This window comes from Hesperophylax consimilis, chromosome 1 (assembly GCF_061612785.1).
Source record: "Hesperophylax consimilis isolate HC1 chromosome 1, BYU_Hcon_1.0, whole genome shotgun sequence".
NCBI lineage: Eukaryota > Metazoa > Arthropoda > Insecta > Trichoptera > Limnephilidae > Hesperophylax > Hesperophylax consimilis.
Window position 1 is genome coordinate 25,106,898 of NC_142836.1, and position 26,336 is coordinate 25,133,233.

General features: G+C 36.5%; 1 protein-coding gene across 1 annotated transcript in view; it reads right to left on the reverse strand.

Moving 5' to 3' along the window:
• Positions 1–7,675: 7,675 nt before the first annotated feature.
• The window catches only part of LOC149426520 (uncharacterized), a 91,520-nt gene continuing 72,859 nt past the window's right edge, over positions 7,676–26,336 (reverse strand). The window contains exons 2-3 of the mRNA XM_089637331.1: positions 11,268–11,794; positions 7,676–10,856 (exon numbers count right to left, since the gene is read on the reverse strand). Of these exons, the coding sequence (XP_089493457.1) occupies positions 8,928–10,856; positions 11,268–11,794 (2,456 nt within the window). The 3' untranslated portion in view covers positions 7,676–8,927. The remainder of the gene's footprint in view (positions 10,857–11,267; positions 11,795–26,336) is intronic.

Consider the following 26,336-nt stretch of genomic DNA (forward strand, 5'->3'; position numbering starts at 1 on the left):
TATTATAAATCGAATATAAAATAATTATACGTTTATGCTTTCTCATAGCACTTGCATTGTTGCATGTTACATTTAAAAAAATGTTACACCTCACAAGAACCCCCCTGTCTGCCCAATGTAAAGACAGGAGAACTAGATCGCCACACGGTTGGGCAGCGTTGCGAGATAGATTGAGGTAGACTTTAGGTAGGAATTTATTAATGCGGGTATTTTAGAGGCCTGGATTATATGGAGGAGGAAATATAGATGCCTGTAGTGCGTTCCACATGTGAGCCGACTTAAAAACGAGTCGAAGAAACAACTTATTCTCATGAAGCCAACATCAACTGTGAACGGATGTTCCGCTTGTGTCCGTCGAGTTTCGCCTACATGCACCGGTGCACAGGCGATTAAGACTGCTAGCTGCCTCTAACATGCTCCATTGACATACCTGTATAACAGACTAAGCATGGGTACATTGCGTCTATGCATTAGAAGAGATGGCAATCGGTCTTTTAACAACAGATTTTCAATCAGACGAAACACCCTCCTTTGCACAGAATCCAGTAGGTTTATCAGGTATTTTGGGGCTCCAGCCCAGAGGTGGCTCCCAAATTCAATTGTTGTTGAGAATTGCACAGGGTTAGCAGCTCGTTACCATGGAAGAATCTGCTAACCTATACGACAAGTCCAGTTTGGAGTCCCGTTTCTTGAGGCGGTCTGAGAAAATTACTCCAAGCATTTCAAGGAAATCTTTATTGGGGAGGGTGCTTCCATCAAGTTGCTACAGACATAGATGGTCACCGATTTCCCTCTTTATCTCTTTATCTAAACTAAATATAAAGTTGTTACTATCTAAGGGTGCGATCATACCTCATCTATTCTACAATCTATTTCATATAATCTATGAAACAGGCTTTCTCTGCCATACAATGAAATAGAAGCCCAATCAAATTCAAATTTCGTTCAATTCTATACAACAACAAAAAAGTTTAAGCGAAATAGAATAGAAGAATGTGAACGCACAACAACTTAGAAATAGATCGTAAAAAAGATTAGGTGGGATCCCAGTTTTATCAGATATTAGGAAAAATAATAATTATGTGATCAATGCAAGTTTTCGTGGGACGTGATTCATTCATTTTATGTTCTATTCTTGTTGGTTCACTTGCGACAGACATCCCGTGGGAGAGGAGGAGTAATTGATAATCCTGTGCTTGTGGGTGGTGTCTTCCGGTATCCAGTATGTTGATATCCCCAAAGATGAACAGGTTCCTAATGTTTCGTTCTTGAAGTAGTATGGAGTCTAGTGATCCAAGTATGCAATTATTATTGCATATGTTATTTGATAAAACTGGAATCCCAATGGGTTACTAGGCTGATAGACAACATTTTTTGCTTGGTTTGGAAAAAAAATTAAAAAACAATAAACGGATTACAAAATTTCATTAACATTTTTTACACTTTAAATGTATTACATATTGGTTTGTCCTTCGACGGCGGCGCTTTTTCCGTGTTTTCGTTGTTATTTTTAAATGTAATAATTTTATTTCTCTTCTTCTCTTTTTTTTTCGTACAAAACATGTATGCTAATTCATCCAAATTTGACTGTCCTAAAACTGGAATTCCTCCAAGCTGTACCAAATAAATATTCTTCTCCCTTTACCCACACCACATACCCTTCCCGATTGGGGATACAATGGAAAGAATTTCGTCTACGGCGCTTTTCCATATTTGAAAGTAGCAACTAATGTTCTATTCACTTCCCTGTCGTCCCTTTTCCCGGTTGGGGATACCACTGTTCCACAGGGCTCCCGAGATTATTAAGGAATTGGGACTAATGTACGAATTTGGAATTCTTTTCGAAGTATATATATAATGTTGTGTGGGTAATGTACACATTTAAAAAAATATAATTTATGTATTTGATTTTGATTTGACCTTTCTAAATGCAGTAAAAAAACAGCAAAAATAAGAATATCGATCCCTTCCAATAAGAAAATAACTACAAATAAATTAATGTAAGCTCTAAGGAGATCATGTTTTTTTTCTCCATTATTTCTGGCTTTCACCCTGCAAGGGTGTTCTTGGCCATCATTTAAAATTATGGAGAAATGAAAGGTGAATTTAAATATTAATTTTATTTAAATAGGCAAATTTCAAAAATATAATGAAAATTGGAGTCGAGTTCAGACTTCGAATAGATAAGATGTTGAATGCAGGGGAGGCAATTTTAGATAAGACTTAGATAGAAGAAAGGATATTTGTTTAGAGATGGACAACCAAAAAATATGTGATCTAAAGTTCCCACTTCTAGACCACAGAATGTACAATCTGAAGTGTCAACGACGTGAATTTTAAAAAGGTGGGAAGGAACGGAACAATGTCCGATCCTCATTCGAATGAGTGAAGAAATTTCTTTTTTGGAAAAATGGGGAATTGCTGAAACCACGGTTTTGATAGGATTGTCCTCTGTATTGACGCATAGCAGGCTCCCTTGGATTGACTGCCAATGTGCCAATACTCTGCCCAAACATTGCGTGATCTATCTTTGATGATGGAAAAATGTCAGATAGGGGAATGTGGTTTACGAGGGTAACAACAGGGTTGGACGCTCCTTGTTTTGCCAAGGAATCCGCAAAATCATTACCCATGATACCAACATGTCCAGGAATCCAAATCAGAGTTACAATTTTACCAGAGCTTTGAATGGAGACTATCATCATTCGAATAAGGCATCCAAAGTGATCATCAGGATGAAGAAGAGGACTGGATTTAAGTTTTTGGAGGGAACTGAGAGAGTCAGAGAGAACGAGGGAATGTTCAAAATTATTTTTGATTATATATTTGAGAGATTCTATTATTGCAATGCACTCGGCTGAAAATATTGAAAATTGATTTGAAATTGAATAAAATATTCTGTCATTAGAATTATTGTGGTAAACGTTAATACCTATACCACAGTTAGGAGAGTCGGGAGATTTGGATCCAACAGTAAATAAAAGAGAAGAGTTGGGCCATTTAGATGAAATAATGTCATTGAACATATTATTGACAGTACGGGCCGGGAGATTGGAATGACTTTAAGGATTCCGATCTCTTCTAATATTGTTGGGGATAGTGTGATGTGACTATATTTTAATTTGTATAAGGGAAGTAGATCATTTTGAATGATGTGAAGCTCTGAGAGAGACTTAAATTTTTTATAGATGGCAGGAAGAGGTTTAGTTGAAGCTCTGATTGTAGATGAATGGGTTGAGTCAATGAACAACGAGACGCTGGGGATAACCTGATGACATTTAGAATTTACACATTTAAGAACAAATTTGTCAGAAAATAGTTGACGACTTAAATAAAGAGGAGGATCAGAACATTCTACTTGATGGGAATTGATGGGTGACGATTGCATCGCTCCAGTTATTATTAGCAAAGATTTAGATTGAATTTTGTCTAATTTATCAAGTAGGTACATTTTTTGACGCAGTACTAAAAAGTGGGCAGGCATAGTCGAGATGGCTTCAAATAAGTGCGTTTTAAAGCAACTTAATGCAAGTAGGGTGAGCTATATATTTTTTTTCGTATTTAGTAACTACATTATTAAAATGGAACTAAATTATTAATATTATTAAGTTTCCTATCAAATGTTATTCCCAAAAATTTTACTTCAGAATAAAATTTGAACGGGGGGGTTTTTATGGCGGTTTGAGAAGGTGACACACTGAGTCTTTTGTATTGAAAGTTCAAGACCATTCGTGAGCCATGTGCAAAGGGCATTCACGGCGCATATTTGGCATAAAGGGCATATTTGACGGTGAGAGGGATGATTTTGGATGATAAGAAGAAAGCTATGTCATCTGCGAACTCAATAACTTTTACTTGTGGGAGAATATTGACATGCATATCGTATGTGTATATATTATGCAGTAAGGGGGACAATACATCGCCTTGTGGTAAACCCTTTCAAATAGACCTACTTTGAGGAGAAATATTTGGAAGTTCAATGAAAATTTTTCTATCTAGAAATAGATTAATAATAGATTGGACAAACATGGGGGGAAGGCCAAGGCCTAAAAGTTTTTTTTTCAGGATTGGGATGGAAACATTGTCAAAGGCGCCTTCTATATCTATAAAAGGCTGGGTTTACACTTGTAAGTAAAATTTACGACTTTCGTAAATTTTTGATAAGTTACTCACAGGAGCGATTACATATGCATCCAACTTACGACAAACTTCCTGTTTAGACATTGATAAATTAATATCAGTGCTAATGATGGCAAAGTTATCTTGAGTGGATTTTTTTTTCCTAAATCCAAATTGAGATGAAGAGAGAAGCTGTTTACTCTCGACCAAAAATTCTAATCGGTTTTTGATTATTTTTTAATAAAGTTTACTGAGGGTGGATGAAAGAGCGATTGGCCTGTAGTTGGATCCAGAGTTTGGTGATGATTATTTGAGAACTCCAGTCATCAGGCATTATGCCAGTCTGGAAGATTGTATTTAAGAGGCTTGAAAAGTGGTTTAGAACATTATCATTACTATTTTTGATTATGTTGTAAGGTATACCATTTCTGCCTGGAGATGAGTCCTTGACTGTTGATAAACAATTTTTTACCTCAATTAAGGTAAATGGAGAGTCTAGCCAATTATATACACCTATCCATTTAGAATGAGACGAATGAAACGCTCGAGGAGATGGTGAACTGAAGGAGGATCGAAATCTTCGGATCATAGACAAAACCTCCGAAATTGGAGTGTTCGGAGATACTGAACTGCAGAAGTGGTACCACCCGGATCTTTTATTTGACCTCAATACCCTTTTGGCATTGGATTCAGCGTTTTTGTATATAAGATAGTTCTCCATAGTCATATTGTAACGGTAGGAAAGAGATGTAGCTTTCCGAATTCTTACTACTTTGGAACATTCCTCATCCCACCAGGGAGTTGGAGGGAGTTTTTTGAGAGATTTAATTTAGGGGGAGGATTTGATTTATTTACTGCAGTTATGAGCATTGATTTGAAGTTATTATAGTCATCTTTGACGGAAAATATATCGGTGGCGGGTAAATTTAGTAGAAACTTGTCCATATGAGAGTTAAATTCATCCCGTTTGGTGTGTTTCGTTTTAATCTTTGTCGAAATGTGAGACTTGTCTGATTGGAAAGAAGTTTGATAAGTAATGGTGATCGGGAAATGATCACTGGAGCAAGGGTCGGGGAACACCGCCCACGAGGAGAGAGAAGCCAGACCAGTGGAGCATATCGAGAGATCCACTGCACTGGGGTTTGTGCTGGGCGTGAGATCCTAGTAGGAGATCCGTCATTCAAAAGGAATTTTGTTGGATTCATCTAGGAAATCCATCACACTTCAACCATCTCGGTCGGAGAAAACAGAACCCTGGGGGAATGGGCATTAAAATAGCCTAATATAAAGAAAGGAGGGCTTAGTTGACTTACGATTTGCAACCAAATTTGTTTATTGAAGTGGACTGTTGGGGGAAGACGGATTATAATTGTTTGCACACCCATTTGTGGCATTTGAAAGAGATGAACCATTGGGATTTAAGAGCAGTGAGTTGTGTTGTCGCTGAACGTATCCAGGAGCCGGTTTAGAGATAGCGTTTTTATATGTGAATTTAGTTAAACGAGAAGAAGATGTTGTAGAGGAAGGAAAAGGGTTGGATGAGGAGTTGCTGGATAAAGCCTCAGCAAATAATTTTTTGACAGGCGGGAATAGTTTAGAAGCCTGCATAAAAGACAAGTTCTGAGAGGCCATAGAAATTTTATTATTTTTTTGGCGAGATTGTTCTGGGCAAGAAGTGTTGATAGCTGTATGTGAGCCTGAGGAGTTGAAATATTTAGGTGAGGAGGAAGAAGGACAATGGTCAGCTGCGTGGTTTTCTCCACATTTAAAACATCTGGGTTGAGATCTGCATGCAGCCTTGGTATGTCCAAAACGGCAGCAATTAAAACATTGAGTGGTGGGATAAGTATACATTTCAACTGGTAATGAGTTGAAGAATAAATATATATGGGAGGGAAGAGATTGACCTTCAAAGGTGATAACGACAGATTGGGAGGGCTTCCAGGAAATTATACCCTCAGAGGAGTCCTTGTAATTTAGCCTCCTGGCTTTTATGGGATTGCCAATATGTTGGAGGGTTGAAAGTGAAGACAAAATTTCTGCGATGGACAGACCGGTCCAGATACCTCTGACCAGGCCCATGCGAGTGACATTGAAAGTGGGGATATATGCCTTGAACTTTGAATTAGATGAAATGAAGATGTTTTTGATGAAACTGTTGGCAGCTGACCCTGAGAGGAATTCGACGGACATTCGGAAGCGACCCTCGGCTTTTACATCTCCAGGCTTGATTGAAAGATTCTTGCTATTTGATAGAAATTTACCAAATTCAAGAGGGTGGATGGTTTTTCCTTGCTCAGTTTTTTGGGCGTATACTATGAACGGGCCACGGGAATGAGGAGAATAAAAGTTTGTTGGAGGATGTTGAGAAAGTGCTGGTGGGGACTGTGAAGTCGAAGGCGAGTCAAGTTTTATTGGGGAAGAGGGAGTAAATTTCCTTTTTTTGGTAGAAGTCAAAATGACAGAATCACAGTCGGAAATTTCTACATTTTCCCCGTCTGGGGGGTCCGGAGATATCTAGGGGCTTTGAAGGGGGTCCAGGAAGGAAATCTTCCTCCATTATTCACAACAGTAAACAACTACAACAATAGTATGGAAAATGACAGAAGTAAAAAAAGTTTATAAATATCTGGAAATCATCAGCGAAAAGTGACTCCTGGAAGATCAGGAGGGAGAAGAAACCTCAAGGCACAACACACTACACTTTTTTTGCCAGAAAACAAAAAAGAATGGTATAAAAATATTTTTAGATAGAGCAAAACAAAACAACTGATGACAGCCAAATGTTATTGTTGCAGTGAGAGATCATGTTACCTCTAAATAATAGTCTCCACATTGATAAAATTATTTGTTCATTTTTTAATGTAATATTAATTTATTCTTTTGTTACCTACCTATAAATTTGAAATAATTTATTTTCATATATTTTTATGAAGCTTGATAAAAATAATGCAACCTTTTCATTTTGAATAAGATATTGAGATTTAGGACGGGTTGTTTAACAGAATTTGGACAATTTAATTTCCAAGTTCTGTGAAAGTTCCATTCAAGTTCTTCTATTATTTCAGTTCTGTGAAGTAACTGGCCCATAATGATATAATAACAGAACAAGAAAAGGACTCTCCCGGTATCTTAAAATTAACATTGAAATTAGATGAATTATTCAAATTCTGAGAAACAATTTGTCCTTAATATTTTGAACCAATTTTTATTAAATTAATTTTCATTTTGCCAGGGCGCGATAGTTGATTTTCAAAATATTTCAGTATTTCAAATCAGATTTCTGAAATGCAAGAGTTGGAGATGGAGTAATAAAGAATATGTTATTTGAAATGTTTGTATTTTATTAAGTATGTATTTAACATTTACATATTTATATATTATAGATTTACAGTCTTTAATTATTGAAATACTTCAGTTTAACAGTATAATAATATTATTATCATGACCAGATAGACATTTATTTTAGTCCTACATAAAAAGAAGAACTTTTCTATAATCTACGACATCCATTTTATTACAATAAATAATAAGTTTCGAACTAACTCATGCTTCTTTAACATACTTTTTACAATTTCCATAATAAACAAGCGTTAAATTTATTTTTATAAATTCTGTATAATATTTGTGTATGTACATAATATATAATAATTTAGTATGTGGTAAATCAACAGTAAATTTATTACAAAAGTCTGTATTTGTTTTAGCTAAATTCAACATTTTTAGTTTCCACAAATAAAAGCGAAAGGGTTAAAAAATATCGAGGGGTGTTTAAAGTATTATGTTTGGTATAAAGTTTAACATAATCAATTTCTAGAGGTCACTTTTAAAAATAGTTATTTTGATTTGTTTCTCTTTTGTTTTTAGTACGGAGAGTACAAATAAATATTATTTTCCTATAATTATTCATCATTCGGTGCTTTCAGTTGAACAGCACAAGCCGCATTGACTTTTTAACATTTTTGCAAATGGTTCTTCCGCCGTATTGAACTTGGAATTTTTACATTCATTTTAAAGAAACTTTTATTTAATAACAGCAGTTACAGGCATTTAAAAAATCAGGTTTTTAAAGAACTAGAACTTCTTTAATTTATAAAAGAAAATTATTGTATTTCTGAATATCAAATATTTAGTAAAAAGTTCTGAAAATGTCCAACTGGGTTTATTTGTGTATTTAGTTACAAAGATTATTTAAGGTTGCCTCTGTAAGATGCTAAATACGGGTTTTAGGCAGATCTGAATTATTAATAATTATATGTTGAACAACTAATTAATACTAGTTAAGTTTGGCTTTCGCAAATGTTGCATTCTACAGCCACCAAGAAATTGATCATGGTAAAATCAAGATTTATTTTGTTAAATATGCTAAATGGATTTGGTTTTGATTTCACTTTGGTCAACCTCTCGGTGCCTCGGTACTTGTGTAGTGGTTCTATGGCTACAACAGCATTATCCTAAATGTTATTTTCAATTTCGCAATTTTTGTCTAAATTGATATTCAGTGCCTTTGCAGGGGAATTTCATAACTACTTCATAAAAATATCAACCTGATAATATTCTATTTATAAAGGCATAAAGAAACAATCATTTTTGTTTAATACAAACATCACAATGATAAAGAAACATTTTATTTAAAAAAACGTCCAAAAGTAATAATTACATATTATATGTAAAAAAAACTTTAAAAAATTGGTGTTCTCACTAATGACATTCATCTCATTTTGAATTACTCGGATCTTAAAAATAAAATAATAGTTTCATTCAGAATTAAGACAAAATAAATTGAAAAAACCAATAACAATTATTTATTATACATAAGTAATAATTTTATTCCCAAGCCTTATTTGTTTAAAACCGCCATAGTCAAAAGCCTCATTGGAACTTAAGTCGGCACTTTCATTCACATGGTAACTGTTATTTTTGTAATTACTACTTAAACTTTTAAAATCATCTTTACACTTCGAGGGGTCCATTTGCAATTTAGCATTTGAACAATCGTTCAAATTACTCGCAACATTACAATTAATTTGTACACAATTAACCAGAGGCATATTAATATAAGGTGTGCTGAGCATATTGTACACGTCTGTACTTTTGTATTTTTCTTTAGGCATTTGCCGATGACGAGCTATTTTTACTGGCAAATTTTCACTAAATCTTCTCTGAGAAATTTTGACAGGGGATGGCTTTGTTGGTTTATTTTCTAAAGACACCTCGGAACTACCAAATTTCTCAAAGAATTTGCATATCTCCCTGACTGGAACATGCGGGCTGCGCTCCCGGGTGAGATCGTGCAGGGAGCGTGCGCGCGGAGCCCACGCCGCCTGCTCCGCTTCGGCTGCCAGCTCCTCGCTGCTGCGCGCCAGCCGCCCCACGCGACACAGGGACTCGAATAGGGCCAACTTGTCTTTCACTGGGACGTACTTTTCCGTGTCCTGGCAGTGCATGCGCAGGATGGCTACGGAGGGTTCCAGCGGCTGTCCCACAGAGAGAGCTCGCGCCCCCCGTGTCTCGTACGATGGGGACATGGAGCTACTGTTGCTCGGCGAACAAGACCTCGCCCTGCTCCAAACTTGACTCTTGATATCTGTGGCATCTTTGGATTGTATTTTATGAATAACAATGGAAGGAGCTCCTGTGCTCCTAGAGCTTGACAATAGCGGTTGGTCGTTATGTTCAGATTTTGATAGTGATATACATTCCACATTGCATGGCTGTGCTCGGTATAATGGCATGTGTAACTGACTATTTGTTTTGACTTGCGGTGGTATTTTCGTCTCAGTAGGCACTTTTTTAACAGTATTTTCAAGTAGGATTTTAGCACCAATGATGGGTAAAATTTTTTCCAAAGCAACCTTTTTCTCACATTTTTTCTTCGTTAAATTACTATGGTAGGGGGCGGTATTGACATTTTTACTGTAAATGCGTTCTGTAACCGGCTCCGCCGTGCATTTGCTTTCTTTCCTTAGTGCTTCTGATTTCTTAATACACGTGGTAGATGGCTCTTCCACAGAATCAATGGCGTCCGGGCTATCGCACAGTTCATAGCTCGAGTAGCTGGACACGCTGTGCGGACTGTCGAGGCAGTCACTGCGATCAGAAGGCCACAGGCTGCGGCGACAATACCTCTCCGAGGACGATTCTCTTTCTTCCAGAACTATCCCTTCGTCTATGGTGCGTGTCTCTTCTGATGAAGATCCATTTTCGGCGATGTCTCGAGTTCTACGCATCTTTTCACGTGATTTTCTTCCAGACATAATACTTTTATTTTCTGGTGTTTTATGTTTGGTGAATGTTTTGCTCACAGCACTGTCAACTTCGTCACGATCACTTTGGCTTTCGACATCGCTCATACATAATTTTCTCCTTGGCAGAGATTGTCCGAGTGATGTGATTTTTTTAACTCTGAACATGTTTTCACTATCGGTAATTTTCTTGTCGTGAAAAAAATCAGCGCTGGTCGTGCTGCCCTCGGAAGATGGACTCCGGTCCCACCGCGGGGCAGAATTCTGTGTGGTATTTCTAGTTTTCAAATTGTTTGGCTTGTTTTCTGATAGTCGTGTTAGTTTGGTGGATACAGTGGGTGTGGTGAAAGCTGGAGAGGATTTACTACAAGGGGTGGAGATGGCTGCGATTCCGAGAACATCCAGGAACCGAATGGCGTCGAGGGGCGTCTGTCTCATTATTTCTACTGCTAGTGTTTTGACCCAACGTTCATATTCCATATCGTTGAGAGCCTGAAATAAAAAGAAACACATTGTTAATACAATAAGTGTAATATATTAATTAATTGTAATTGTTCTACCTATTTGTGTGTTAACTTTGTTTTTTTATAACTGGATTGTTCTCACGTAAGTGATATCATCTGTAAAAACCCAACATAATATAATAAATTAAACATTCAAAGTGCAAAGGCCAATGATATTTCCATTGTTGACCAGTTTCGAAAAAATCTTTCCTTTATCAGGACAAAACATTAACGTTTAAAAGTTTTGAAGACAATTATTTAACTTGTTTTTTAGGAACATTGAAACACAAAAATAAAGGTTTAAAGAGTTTAATGTGGATGTGGATGAATCTGATGATAAGAAACGATGTTGAGCGATTCAATAATATAATCGAATTTAATAAATAATTGTGTTATTTACCTGAAAGATAGCCACGGGAGCAGATTCATTGCCGTGTTGTCTGTAACTGAGGCTGAAGGCTCGGGGGGCCAGGGTGTTGGGCATCAAGTTGAGGTGGCGCAGGGGCAGCCTGAACTCCAGGCCCGCTAGGGCCGCGCCCCTGGCGCGCCCCAGGGACTGCACGCCGGAGAAGGGGCCCTCGGCGGGCACGTAGACGGATGGTGTGGAGTCCGAGCAAGTGTGGTGCAGGGGCGTGTGTCCAGGCCCGCGGCCCATGCCGGGGAAGGTGAAGTCATCGGGGGACGCGTCCCGCACGGCGCTGCGCCCCAGGGTCTGGCTGCCGGAGTACCGCGCCATGTAGGGCAAGCTCTCAGTGGCGGAGCGCGTGTGGTGCAAGGGGGCCCGGCGGCCCAGGCTGGCGTAGCCCCGCGCCGGGGGCTGGTGGCGGGCCCCACACTCCTCCCCGTACACCAGCAGGCAGCCGTCCCTCACGGACACGGTGCGTTGGCTCCATATCCCCAACATGTTGCAGTAGTAGTTCAGGGTTCCTGCAAAATAAATAAATAAATCAGACACTAAACTAAGGCCAACAGAAAAATCTATTTCTCATAAGAACTTCGAAGATATCAATATGGCGAGTAATGATCTTCCGTTTGGTCATAAACTTATTTCTGTAACATATTTATCCCCCAGTAAGTACAGACAGTCTCCACACAATAGGAACATAAATACTACGCTACAGGCTTGTGGTCTACATCGGTAGTGCTCGGTTAGCTATCGGCTCTTGTTAAAGCTGACAAACATCGTGTAATGTCATGTGTAATAACCGGAGCGAATCAAGTAGGCGTTCAATTACCGAGCATTCTTCGCACCGCTGACTGCTGGACGCAGGGTATCCAATGGTATCCAACGGTGGTACAATTTGTTACTCGATTCGAGTCCATCGAGCCGAGAACTTCATTATGCCGATTGTCATTTCTGATTCCCATTAACAAGTTGCGAGGTTATGAAATTTCGCAATGATTTAATAAATAAACTTTTTTTTACATTAGCTCCACTCAGGAGGCCCTGAGGAAAAATAATTCTCCTCAGGGCCTCTGTCATCTTGTGTGGACGGGCTTTTTTAGGAAAAGAAGGAGAGGATGTTTTGGGAAGAAAAAATGTATACCTAAGGGGTGGGTAGAAATGTGAGGGTCAGTGTGTCCAGGAGTGACAGACGTATGAATTCATCTCTCCCACTGCGGTGTTAGGCGATTTACGGAGAAAGACCTGCTGGAGAGGTCAACAAATCTCCTTCTACCAGTGTCTCCCGATCTGGCACGTCACGCAGTTGGCGGGCAGACGCATCCGCCGCCAAGATCCGGACAATGGCACCGGACGGTGACCTATGGCAGAGGTTATGGGCCGCTTTAGAAATCTTAGGCATACATCCTAAAAATCAATAAGGTAACTATTACCCACCTTGTCTGTGCTTTGCTGTGCGTACGTGAAATCTGGTCCAATGAACTCAAATTTGTTTTAAATTTAAGTATCACTTTCATGATTAAATCCGACTATCTCGTGATTTTTGACGGGTCTACTCTAGAATATTGTACAAATGCAAACTACCAACAAGAACCTACCAACGTTTGAGAGAACTATAGAGATTTATTATGTCTATGCAGAGCACCCAAGAATCTGCAAAACTGGAGACATTTGAGGTAAACCCGAAGCTTATTTCCAAAGCTGGACGATGAATGTTTAGGATTATTATTAAATGTGTAGGTAAAATGAATATGAAGGTTTATGTTTAAACTAGACTAGACCTGAGATTCGTGGTGACCTCTTGTAGGAGTCTAATAAGAAAACTGAGGACTTTCTTATTTTGCGCGAGTCATGGGTCATGTAAGTCATGGGTCATGTAAGTCATGGGTCATGTAAGTCATGGGTCATGTAAGTCATGGGTCATGTAAGTCATGGGTCATGTAAGTCATGGGTCATGCAAGTCATGGGTCATGTAAGTCATGGGTCATGTAAGGTTAATTATTTTCAAGTAGTGTTTCACTGCCAACTGATAACTGATTCGAATAAAACTAAATTAAGATTATTTTATTCGGTAGGTAATCGATGAAAAAGATTGTGGTTAAGTACATCATTTAACAATAGGTATTATAACCGAATGGTACATAATAATTTATCATTCACTGACGTCTTGTGAGACCAAAACTTTAATCGTAAAACTAAATATCTTTTGTACATGCTGCATGAATTAAAAATAATAAATCGGTACCTAATTGTTTACAAAATATGTATATGTATATTACAATATAATGCATATTTACCACTCTCTAACGACATGTTGGGCCAAACACGTTAATATAATATCTTTATCATTGTTTGCACAGAGTTAACAATCCAAAGGCGCGGTTCCAACTTCTAAAGTGCATAAAATTTATTGAAAATCGACTTGAGTTAGAAGATATACGTTCAACGATAAATACTGTACCTTCATCTTTACTAGGTGTGCGTGCTAACTATGTAGGTAGGAACTCAGATTATAACTTCAGGTGTAGATGTGATATCGATATAGTAACATTCGAATGCTTGAGTATGATTTTGTTTCTTTTGACTAAATACCGACTCGTAATTTAGGTACACATAATGTATAGGTTCTTACCAAGTACCTACAGTTTCACAATGATGACACAGTGGTAGATACTTTCAGTATCACCCTGGTGAAAGATCACCATTCAGAATCGAAGCGATGCGTAAAATGTCTTCAGCCGTGTTTGGTGACCGAATAGTGACTGAATAGCCAGGTACTTTCCTACTTTTCTCTTCTTCAATAAGGGCCGGGGGCCTCCAAGGGGCCCGGCTCCAGACGGTTGGAGAATTATGGGGTTACGTTTCGTTTTCGTGCACCACTTTTAAAAGTGATGCATAGTTTTCCCATTTACATCGCTTTATAACTTTATATCGTGGAAACACTAAGAAAACATACTGATATAAAATATTTTTATTTAACTAAAAATTTGGACAAATTATTATTATTATATTGATTCAATTCGACGATGTTTTTTTTCACGTTTTTTGTTTCAATTATTTTCCTAACAAAAACCAAAATTATTAAATAAGATTTTTTTATCCTACCAGTACCACTACAAGTACACAAGCTAGAGTATCTTTACAATGATTTACCTATACGTCTTCTGGCCGCCTGCGAAGATTAATTCAAGACAAGCTGAAGGTACAATGTGGTTCCTACCACATTTGGTATTTGAACTTTTCAAATTTCTTATTCCACAAACATAAATATTATAATAAGATATCTGATTATTTTCTTATTCATTTTGATGGTTTGGTTGCTTCGCTGAGAAAGTCATTGCTATGAATTTAAAGCATATCATTGTTATTGAGAAAATCAATTGTGATATTATTATGTATGAATAATTGAATATTATCTTGAATGTTCGGCGCAACACCAATCTTATTCACAATATGTATGAATGAATATTACGCAAGAATAAATGCAATATGTAGCAATCACATGATGAGAACATGGTTACACAATGCGTCAAATCAAACGACCCCTTCGTCTAGTTTCCAGTTGGACTCTAGTTCTAGTGAGTTGTGATGTGATATGGAATTGGAGAATAATGCAACCAGAACCCGTCTCTGCTCAGTGATGTAGGAAAACTTGACATATCACTTTGTTTTTTTTTGTAAGACCTATAATATTTATATATGAAATCTTAAAAATCTCATTTTAAACTGGAAGCGCCAAAATCTGACTTTTATAGATAGGTCACGTCAGTCCTTTTCAAAGCTTTTCTACTAGCAAAAAAAATAAGCCCCCACAAATGTTTTACTATGTATATATGACCCGCTGTAAGGTACTTTGTAACCATCAATTATTGATTATATAGATTGAAAATTATCTTAAATAACATAATACTTCGAGTCTGTGTGTAGATATACGAGTACTTCAACGTTCAAGCGAGCGTCGGTGCTATCGAAGTTAAAATCGAGAGCAAACCCACAGAGAACATTGGAAGACGAACTTATCTGTCCACAATGTGTGGTGACTCTCTTTCCTAACAGGAGCGTCAGGGCCTCAAGGGGACTGTGATTTCTATTTTGAGAAGCGCTTGGAAAGAAAACATTTATTCTTCCATAGTTATTTATTAAAAACTCTTTTTTACTGTGCTTTTGGAGAAACCGTGGATGTAGGAATCATCTCAGGAAATCGGGCGGATACAGGTTGACAGTTAGGTGCTAACTTGCTTAATACTCATCGTGAGTTGTCCAAAACAAACTCCACCTTAATAACATTCCAAAAGACAGAAGCAGAGAATGAATTTGTTTGTGAAACAGTTTCGGCCTAAAACAAGTTTTGCCACATAGTCTAACCCAGAGGTCCCCAACCTTAGCCTTAGCAGGCTCACCGCCCCTGGACATTACCAACGCCCCCGGGGAGGGCGATATCGCCACCGTTGAGAATCACTGATCTGACCAATAAAGTCTAACTGCACCCACACTTAGCCAAGAACTAGTCGCAAATACGAGACACCTTGCAAGCACAAGAACAGTAGCACACTGAGCGTTACATAACCTAGCAGGGCTTTAGCTTGTAAACAAGTCATGGAGGGTCCGGAGTCCACAGCCAGCCTTGGGGGACGCCATGGGAGCCCGACTGTATTCTGCTATCCGCTACTCGACCAATCAATGATCCACGATATGTGTATGCAAATACCAAACTATCTACTGAGATTCATGATCCCGTTACGGGGTGTAAACTACATTGTAGCTAGTGTATAATGCACGCATTTACACGCAAGATTTCAATCAACTCATAATAATATCAAGACTCCAACAATCATTGTATGCATAATTTTTCTTCGCCTCCATTGTACATCGGTTCGACTATTCGAGTTAAATCACACGGAAGATTGACATTCCAGTCGAAGGCGATAATCTTTCAGTGATTATTGAAGGCTAGGACGAGTACCATTTGGTGGTTTCATCACAATAAGATTGATTACGTTTGTGGTTGCAGATGGTGTGATTATTTTACATTACAAAACTGAACGCTTAAAACAAGGGTTCGAAAAAATATATAATATCAAAATATCGGATATAAAACGATATAATAATGTATATCCGATATATTATTTAAATCCAAAGTAAAATTTATTATTTTCTAATTCTAATTGTTCAAAATCTTAAATCTCCAAAATTTCTTCACCGATTGCTTTGAAATTTTGTGTTTTTATATACATTTATTATATAGATATCACCTGTGACAGGTAAAAAACATTTTTTAAAACAGCGCATCTGTTGGAGAAACATGCTTTTTATGAAAAACAGCGCCATCTGTTGGACGTAAAAGCAACATGCGCTATTGTTTCTCTATAGGCATAGGGTGTTTTATTTAGTCATTGATCTGCACAGATAGACTGAGCCAAAGCAACGCGCGGCGGGGTACAGTAAGTTAGTTAATAAATACATGAAATACATCATTATAATAATAAATTTGCAAATATAGACACTCGTGCTGACATATTCACTGCTAGTTACTATCACTACAGAATTTCATTGCATCACATTCTAACTCATATTCACGACTGTTAAATTGATTGTACCTAATATTTTAATATTACTTGCGTGGCAACTTTTCCTTATCCCTATCCTCCCCTTTCCCGTTCCAATCCAAGTCTATTTAAGTATAGTTTTAATCACATTTATTTTATTGCTGTTTATTGTAGGTTTATCGTTTGTTGAATTTACATTCGTATATATATTTATATTTATTTATTCGTATATATATTTATATTCTGACATATTCACTGCTAGTTAATATCACTACAGAATTTCATTGCATCACATTCTAACTCATATTCACGACTGTTAAATTGATTGTACCTAATATTTTAATATTACTTGCGTGGCAACTTTTCCTTATCCCTATCCTCCCCTTTCCCGTTCCAACCCAAGTCTATTTAAGTATAGTTATAATCACATTTATTTTATTGCTGTTTATTGTAGGCATATTATAGGTTTATCGTTTGTTGAATTTACATTCGTATTATTATTTTTCTTATTTGCTGCTTTATTCTGTTTTTTTTTTCTATTTTTATTAAATATTCTAGTTTACAGGTTAGTTTTATGTTTCTGAATATCTATCTGTGAACATTAATAATTGGTCTGTTTTTTTGTTATCCTCTTATGTATATTGTATTACTAAGACTGTTTATGTTCCTCAAATAAATAAATAAATAAATGATATATATTAATTTAATATCTTTGGAATAAAGAAGAGTCCAACATTTGATCACGTAAAAATACATTACAATTACTACTTAGTAAGTGAGTAAGTACTTTTTAATCTGTTTTTAATTTTCACTCGATTGCAACAAGTCCACTGAAATGTGGTGACCTTCCAATAAATTAGCTGTAATAAGCCAATTAATCTCTTTATTCCGAAATAACCTGAGCTCCACGCAACCCACAAACGGAACATTACCTACCTGCCTAGCTGTACATCTAGATATAGTACCTATACTAATTCGACCTTCGCTAACCTTGGTTGGTTGGTACCTGACCAGCGACCATAGCGAGGATCAAGTGTCGGATGTCACCGCAAACCAAAGCAGATATCAGCTACGCGGGTATCACTGAATAATCCATTATGTAACTCATTACTTGATTTCAACATTACCGGCAGTAATCCAAGTGAGGCACTCCACAAAATTCTTGTAAAAAATATGCTATAAATCATAAAATAATGAAAATTCAACTCTGAAAAACGTAATACAAATATATACTTTTCTATCGATTGCAATATTTTAATGTCTAATTTACATTAAAATATTGCAATTCAGTTCGTAATTCAGTCGATGTTCAGAGGTAAGGTATCTTGAAGCAGTTGTCACTAATGTAATGTGAAGAGTTCCACGCACATTATACAGGGTTTTCCAATAAGAGGTGTTATTTTAAATAGCCCGCTATTTCGGTAGATGTTACTTTTGAAGCTGTCATTTATTGACATTTGACAAGTAGAAACCACGCCATTAATAAAAATGGAACAATACACGCTTCAACAACGCATTGAAATTATTAAAATTCACTTGAGTGAATCAAATGCAAATCATATTGAGTGATGAGGCCCATTTCCACCTCAGTGGCTTCGACAACAAGCAAAATTGTCGCATCTGGGGCTCAGAAAACCCAAGAGTTATTGTTGAAAAGCCTCTCTATCCTCAAAGTGTGACTGTTTGGTGCGGTTTGTGGTCGGGCGGAGTCATTGGACATTACTTTTTGGAAAATGAGGCTGGAGCAACAGTTACGGTGAATGGATCGCTATCGAGAGATGATTAATGATTTTTTATGGCCGGAATTGGATGGTATTGATCTAGACAACGTTTACTTTCAACAAAATGGCGCTACGTGCCACACAAGCAACGAAACCATTGATCTTTTACGATTTAATATCAAAATAACACCTCTTATTGGAAAACCCTGTAGTTATATTATTCCTACCCAAGTTTTGGGTAATGGCGTGGACTGGCCAGCCGACCAACAACTGTCGCACACTCAACCGGTCTGTTAATAATAATTATTATCCTAATATAGTAAAATGTAAATCTATGCATGAATTGACGACATTCCAAGCGCGATGTAAGTAGCTCGATTATTCACGTAGCCAGAAAGGCAAACTTTTATACCACATTTTTGCTCAGATACTCGTAGAAGATCAACCCATGAGGTATGATCAACCGTCGTAATTAGAATAAGATTTTAAAATTGTCATTTTTATAATGTGATACAGCAAAAGAGTTTCAACAGACTAGAACCTGTGGAACCAATGGTCCTCCCTTTGTGGAGTGTTGTTAGGCTGAAAGAAGTGGGGAGAGGAAGAAAAGGGATGTCAAGCTATTCAGATTTGGTATATAAACATAGTTAAAACCACTTTAACCCTTAAGTGACGTCGCGGGTCCATGGGGCCACATTGAAACTCCTCCTTCTGCCTCTCTCATCTTATTCACCCCTGAACCCTGCGCGTCTCAGTACCTTCCTATATTCTGTCTGAGATCGCGCAGGAGGAAATACAGCTCCTCCACATAAAATTATTTTAAAAAACATTTAGTAGTCATATAGGTCCTGGGGACTCCACGTCACTTACGTAATTTTTGTTTTCATTTTACTTATTTTTTTCAGTTTAATTCAAGATGGCCAGTCAAAACCTCGGACTGAGTTCTTTAAATGCCATATTTACCTCAAAGATAGACACTATCGAGCGTTGACTCTTATTGGAGGAACTGTAAAACGAAGTACAAATTGAAGATTCAATCCCAGATCGTGCAGAATGTGTTGCATGTAGTGCAAAAATACGTGTAACTTATTAACTATATGTAACTATATAAATAGACAATATTGTCATTATTGGCTACGCGTGCAGTATAACAACGCCTACCGCGTGATGTTTGGCCTTCCCATATACTGCAGTGCTTCCAACATGCTCACCAAAGGTCGAGTACCAGGTTTTTCAGCCCTCATAAGAGCCCGGGTAGCAGACAGCAACTACAAAAATTTATTTTTCTTGGAATCCAGTGCACTTGAGAAAGTTTTCGGCCCCATCAATCTAATTCTTAACGATTTTTTTTGTTCTTATTATTCTTATAATAAACTTACAGTATTATTACTGCATATACTTTATGGTATGTGTGGGATTGCAACAAATATGTCATATTTTTATAGATTTTAATTATGATTTATGGATATGTATTTGTTGAAGGAATTTTGCCTCTTAAGTTCAACTGTTTAACTACTGTTTTATAATTTTTTTCCTTATTCTGATTTGTTGTAAATATAAAAAAAACATACATATAACCTATAACTTTTACTTTATGTAGTTTTTAAAAATGTGGGTCCCCGGGACTTATGACGTCACTTACATAAGTTTGGTTCACCACACCACTAAGGGTTAAGAAACTTTTAGATTCTGAATGGTGGTATCACAGCAGAGCAAATATGAAGAACCCAACGAAGTCCAGAAAGTAATAGAGTAAAATTTCTAAATGTCCAATACAAATCATATAAAAAATAATAACGGTGTCGAACCCGCGGCCTCTGGGACCTACTCGTAAGTCAAGGTTTAGGTACTATTTTCTGAGATCATCTAATTTAAATAAGATTGAGGATTTAAACTGGTCAACTAAAGTCCGTTAGTCCTCTATCCCTTCAAGGAAAGCTGATTCAAGCTTAGGCATTTCAATCAATTAGTCTTCCTGGCTTCACTAATTGCAGAGTGAGAGCCGACTATACGAAAATTATCTTAGGGGAACAGGGTTGAGGACAAGCTGCTAACAGGGTAAAAGGAATTCAGAGACGAAAGGGTAATCGTTTATTTCAAGAACTTCAATTCAAGGTTGAAGGGTTTGAATAACTAGATTCCTTTATCTAGGAATTAGAATGGGCTTAATCGTGAAAAGGCGAGACACGCTTGTATTATTGTAAGCTTTGTAATCAGAATGGACTCGTTGAATTTTTTTCCCTGGCTTTTTTTGTATGTACTAAAGTAGTGTTTTTTTCATTAACAAATCGCTGTTTTACGTTTGCACGGATAATAAAACATATTTGAACCAGAAACGGTAAACATCTTTCAAAGACCGGTAAAAACATATAATTTTTATTTTGATATTAGTTGCTTTATGATTCTGAAAATAAGCGATAACGCATTGTGTGCATTGACATCAATTTTATAACAATACGCTAAAAAGTTTCAGAAAAATGTGATTTCACCAGGGCTTATCTAGTTATTTAAAAAAATAATTTAAAAATCTGCCTGATGAAGGCACAGTTGTAGAAAAACCATTTGGAATGTTGTTATAAATTCAAAAATTTTTAACTATGTATTTGTTAGAAAACAATCAAACTTGATGAGCGTGGGACCTAATAAATTACCAAATGAGTAATGAGTAATTTCAATTAATAATAATAATAGTAAAAAAACTTTAAAAAACGGAACTTCAATCAATGACTGTAAATAATACGGAACTTCAATCAATGTCTTTGAAAATTGCGGAAAAGCTCGTATTGTATGTCATGGAATTCGTCATAAGTTCGTAACTACCATACAATAAAGAATAACATCTACTCAGTGAAAACTACTCATAACTCAAGGAAACGAATAACGATGGTAATCTTGAAAGAGAGGTAGTTACGTACGTAAGAATGTCGCTAATTTGACAGCTATGGTGCTAGGCAAATGCATGCTTACTGTAGTTGTTGATTATGTATGCGGCTTCATGGGAACATTTCTGAGAAAACGTATTATTTAACTATCCAATGAGTTAAAAAAATTAACGTCAACAGTAAACAACGGCTCTATAATACAAAAATTGCCACCTCTCTCCCGTGAGGTGGTCCACCAAAAAAAAAATCTCGACATTTCATACGCGCATTTGCATATATTAGGTATTCAAAGATGTATGTACATAGAAATTCTCGTATATTATTATATACAAGTCGGGTGAAGTTATCTCGGGGGAATTTAAATAATTTGGATAAGACCGTTGGTGTTTGAAACAGGATAACAATTATTGTTATTTGAAAATAGCATCAACGGCTTCGAGGTCAATATCCCCTGTCTTTGGCTTGCGTCACCAGTCACTACTGGCGGCTGAAATCAATCTGAATCGAATATATCTATTATTTATCCATTGTAATAATATGTTTTATTGATAGCGAATAAAAAAAAACAGAATGAAAGTTGTTATAAAATGAAAATTCCGCATAAAACAAGAATGAACTTGTTTTACAACCTAATAATAGTTTTATGAGTAGGTAAAAGAATTTTTAAAACCACTTTATATTATTTTTATATAATCAGCCATTATTTGCTGGAAGAAGGCCTCCGAAGGCTGCTTCTAATCAGTTCTATGCTTTGCACTTTGCCAAGTGTTTCACGTATTTTCACGTACCAATATTATGTACTGCTAAAATTACACACGAAACGAATTACACGTGGAGAGAATTACACCTACTGGAATTACAGACAACAAAAACCTAACCTTAATTATTTTTATCAAATACGAAATTTATACAGCATACACTTAAATACTCTAAAATTTAAAACTATTAAAAACAGTTGTTTTGTCGTATGTAATTCGAGTAGGTGTAATTTTCTCCATATGTAATTTCGTCCATGTGTAAAATTCGTCCACGTATAATTCTGGTACGTGAAATTTAGGCCTGTATAATTTTACGAATGACGAAATTTACCCATGGGGTATCTGTATTCACCCTAAAAGAGTTATGTTTTCTCCACGGGACTATATTTTTTGTACGTACTCGAAACGATACAAACATATTGGCAAACATATTTCAATTTGGCCTATAGATATTGGTACAGGGGAGATCACGGGGCAAACATTTAAATATGCATATATACTTGTTTCAGTTTAGCCGTGATATTATGTTGTAAAGACAATATCAAGTACTACTACTACTACTACTGCTTTACTCTTGGTACAGGGGAGATCATGGGGCGAGCATTTAATTTTTTATTTTATTTGTTAATTTAATATTTGAACCGTTTACAGATCAGAACTTCACACGCATCTCAAAACGGGATAAACAAGACACCTATGTCGCAGTACTACTCGTATGTAGCATTAAAAAATAATGTTCGTGAAAATAGTCCTTAGAAAACTATGTCTATTATAAACATTCTGAAAAAGGCAGCGCGCCTAAGTCATAAACTAAAATTAGACGGTTGTTCCTTCGACACTGATTTGAAATGAGGGGGTCATTTGACGCACTTTAACGACTATTGTCTTTGAAGAAAGGGAAGAATCGTCTTATTTTGAACTGCGAGACTATGGAATGTTAGGGTAGGTACCTACAAGAATTTAACGGTTCCCAAGAGCTTACCATTCTAGATATTTACTTACACAGTACATAGATAAATTTAAAAAATATACATTGGAGTAAGGGCCGGTTTACTGATTCTTATCCAAAATTCATAAAATCGTAAGTACCTATTATGTAAGTACCTACTTATTAAGTATCTGTAAGGTGTTAAGTACATTATAATGAATGAAATAAGTAGGCAGGTATTATAAATATAATAATAATAATTAATATTGTAGATATAATATTGTCGCTGAATGAATGAATGAGAGATGTCTGGTAGGTTACTGCTGTTATCAACATGCAAAGGCCATACAACAGTGTGATAAGAATTCAATAATAATGATGCGTTCAAAATAAACATAAAAAATATTGATTTTATTTATGTTATTTATTGCAGTATCAGCTTCCGCAATTAATAAATTGCTAATGAAGCCATTCATGGTGTCAATTTCATAAGCATAACAAAATGAAAATAATAACACATATTGTGTTGTTATCTACATTTATTTCTGTCAAGGAACTGTCTCAAGGAACGGGTTTAGTTGTGTTAGGATCCAATTGGACGCACTTGGACGCATCCGGTCGCTTGTTCATCTCGGCTGCTCTCAGTTGGTTAGACAAGTACCTACTCGTATGTAGCATTGCACATAAGTGCATCACACCGCTCGATGCCTTGTGCGAGTACCTCCTTGCGCCAAAGCGTATCAGATGAAACTCGTTCACGCGCTGTTCGCAGCCAAATCAGAAATAGCAATTTCGCAATAGCAACGGTCATGCGCATTTTCCATATTATTATAATAGATTAGAATAGATAGAAAGGAAATGGGCCATGAACTATTATTACTGGTAATAGTAACACAGAAGCCGGCAAATCGTTCTACAGCTGAGCTTTTGAACTCAAGAACGAGTCGTATAAACGTCCCGTTCTCATGTGACACATATTATGCCGACCATATACAAATGATGGGCACGCATTTAGCGTGTTTCACAACTATGAATAGATGCCGAAGGGATCACATACGCTATTTCTCGGAGCATTTTCCATTGAAATACCATTAGAACATGTACAGGACTCCCACCTGACGCCCGTGCTCTTTAAAGATTGCAATCCGGTTGTTAAAATTGAAGCTATCAAACGGAACGTCCTTTTCTGCACAGAATCAAGAGTATTTTGGGACTCCAGACTAGAGGTGGCTGCCAAATTCAACAGTGGGGCGAACTTGCGATTTGTTCAGGGTCCGCAGTTAAAGGATATCTCCAATACAGACTGCTCCTAGGAAACTTTGCACGTCATTTATAATAAGTCAATAAACTTTTGTCCTTGAAAACATAGGTACTCGACTTCTCAAAATAAGTGTTAATAGATTTGCATTTTTGTGTTTAACAATTAAATTATTTTTCCCTAGAGATTTTCACCGCGTTGCCGTGTCCTAATTATTAGTACTAAACCGTCTTGGCCCTTTTTCTACTTACACACCAAACGCGTAACTTTCGTTGGCTCCGCCGGCCGCGCCGCTTTTTGCCTTTAGCCGGCACGCTTCCATTTCATAATATCTCTCTTTGTTTCTATTCTACTATTTATGATAGCAACGGTCGTGTGTGATGTGTATTTTCCCAGGTGGACAATCTAGAATAAAATCCAAGGCATTCTAGATTCTAGGCGCGTCGGATAATTCGTGAAAGTGATGAAATCCAATTGTTCCAGTTGACAAGATGCCGCGGATGAGACGTATCAACTGCTAATTACGGATATGGAGGTGTTAAAAAGTGACAAAAACAAAGCAATAATTGATGGCCACGTGAGATTGAATGGAAACTTCAGCTTTCTCCTCATCTATTATTGCGTGGCTAAATAACTAGCATTAGTGACAAACTACAATGGGAATCTGACAATATTCAAGGCAAATAATAAATAGCTATGAACCCGAGATTGCACAAGAAAGCATCCATTGAAAAGATCCCCACTCGATATCAAAACACACAGCGTGGAATAAAATAAAAACGGACTTTAAAAATGAAATGAAATTGTGATGATTATATAAAGAATACATTTTTTATTATACAATAAATAATTCTAAATTATAAACACAGCACAGAAGCACAGTGCACAGCGCACACAGTGTTGCCAAGTTAGCATATTATATGCTAAATTTGGCATAATTACTCCATGTTTAGCATAACTTTTATGCCTTTAGCATATAGCATATTTATTTGGCTTATTTTTACAGAAACATGAAAATAATAAAAACCAATTTTTTAACTAACAAAAATGATATCGATTGAAAAACTGGTGTCTCAATGGAGAAACATAGTTCACATTAAATGGGAATCCTTGACTTCCACTGTAGAGTGTTGGAATGGAGTCATGCTATATAAATATGCAGCTAATAATAACCCCTTCGGTGATTTATGTCAGTTTGCAATGTCTATTTTAACATTGCCGCATTCAAATGCGGATATTGAACGTGTATTTAGCCAAATGAGTCTGGTCAAAACAAAACTCCGAAATCTTTTGGCGGTACGTGAGATTTGGCCTAAAGAGAGCAGGAAAGTGCTGTTATTCTTACACTGTTCCTGACGAAGTACTACGCTGCATTGGTACCAAAGAAAGTTACGACTCCGTCTCTCAGCCTTCCACATCAGCTGCTGTTAATGAAGAAGAAGAAGATGAAGATATTGATATTTTATTTCACTGATTTTATTTCTAAGTTAAATTTATGTTAGCTTTTTCTTGGCATTTTTTAAAGTAATTTAGTATTTTTCTGGCATATTTTTCCCATCACTATATTTCTCAATAAATACTAAGTTAAATTTATGTTGGCTTTTTTTTGGCATTTTTTAAAGGAATTTAGCATATTTCTGGCATATTTTTCCCATCACTTTAGCATATTTTGAAGTAGTTGAGTTGGCAACACTGAGCGCACAGTGCACATGGATTTCATGTACATAGATAGGCGAAGGTTTTTGGGTAAGGGAAATTGATACTCTTATTTGGTTTAGTTGGCCATTTGGCAGGCTTAAAATAAGATTAAGTCGTGTTCTAATATATATATTATATACATATACACACACACTCACTTAAAAAATCTTAATATCATTATAAACATACTAATTTCGTTATTTTTTATAATGATAAACTAATGTTTATATGACAAGGTTTTTTATGCACAGCACAAAGGAAAACAAATTATAATA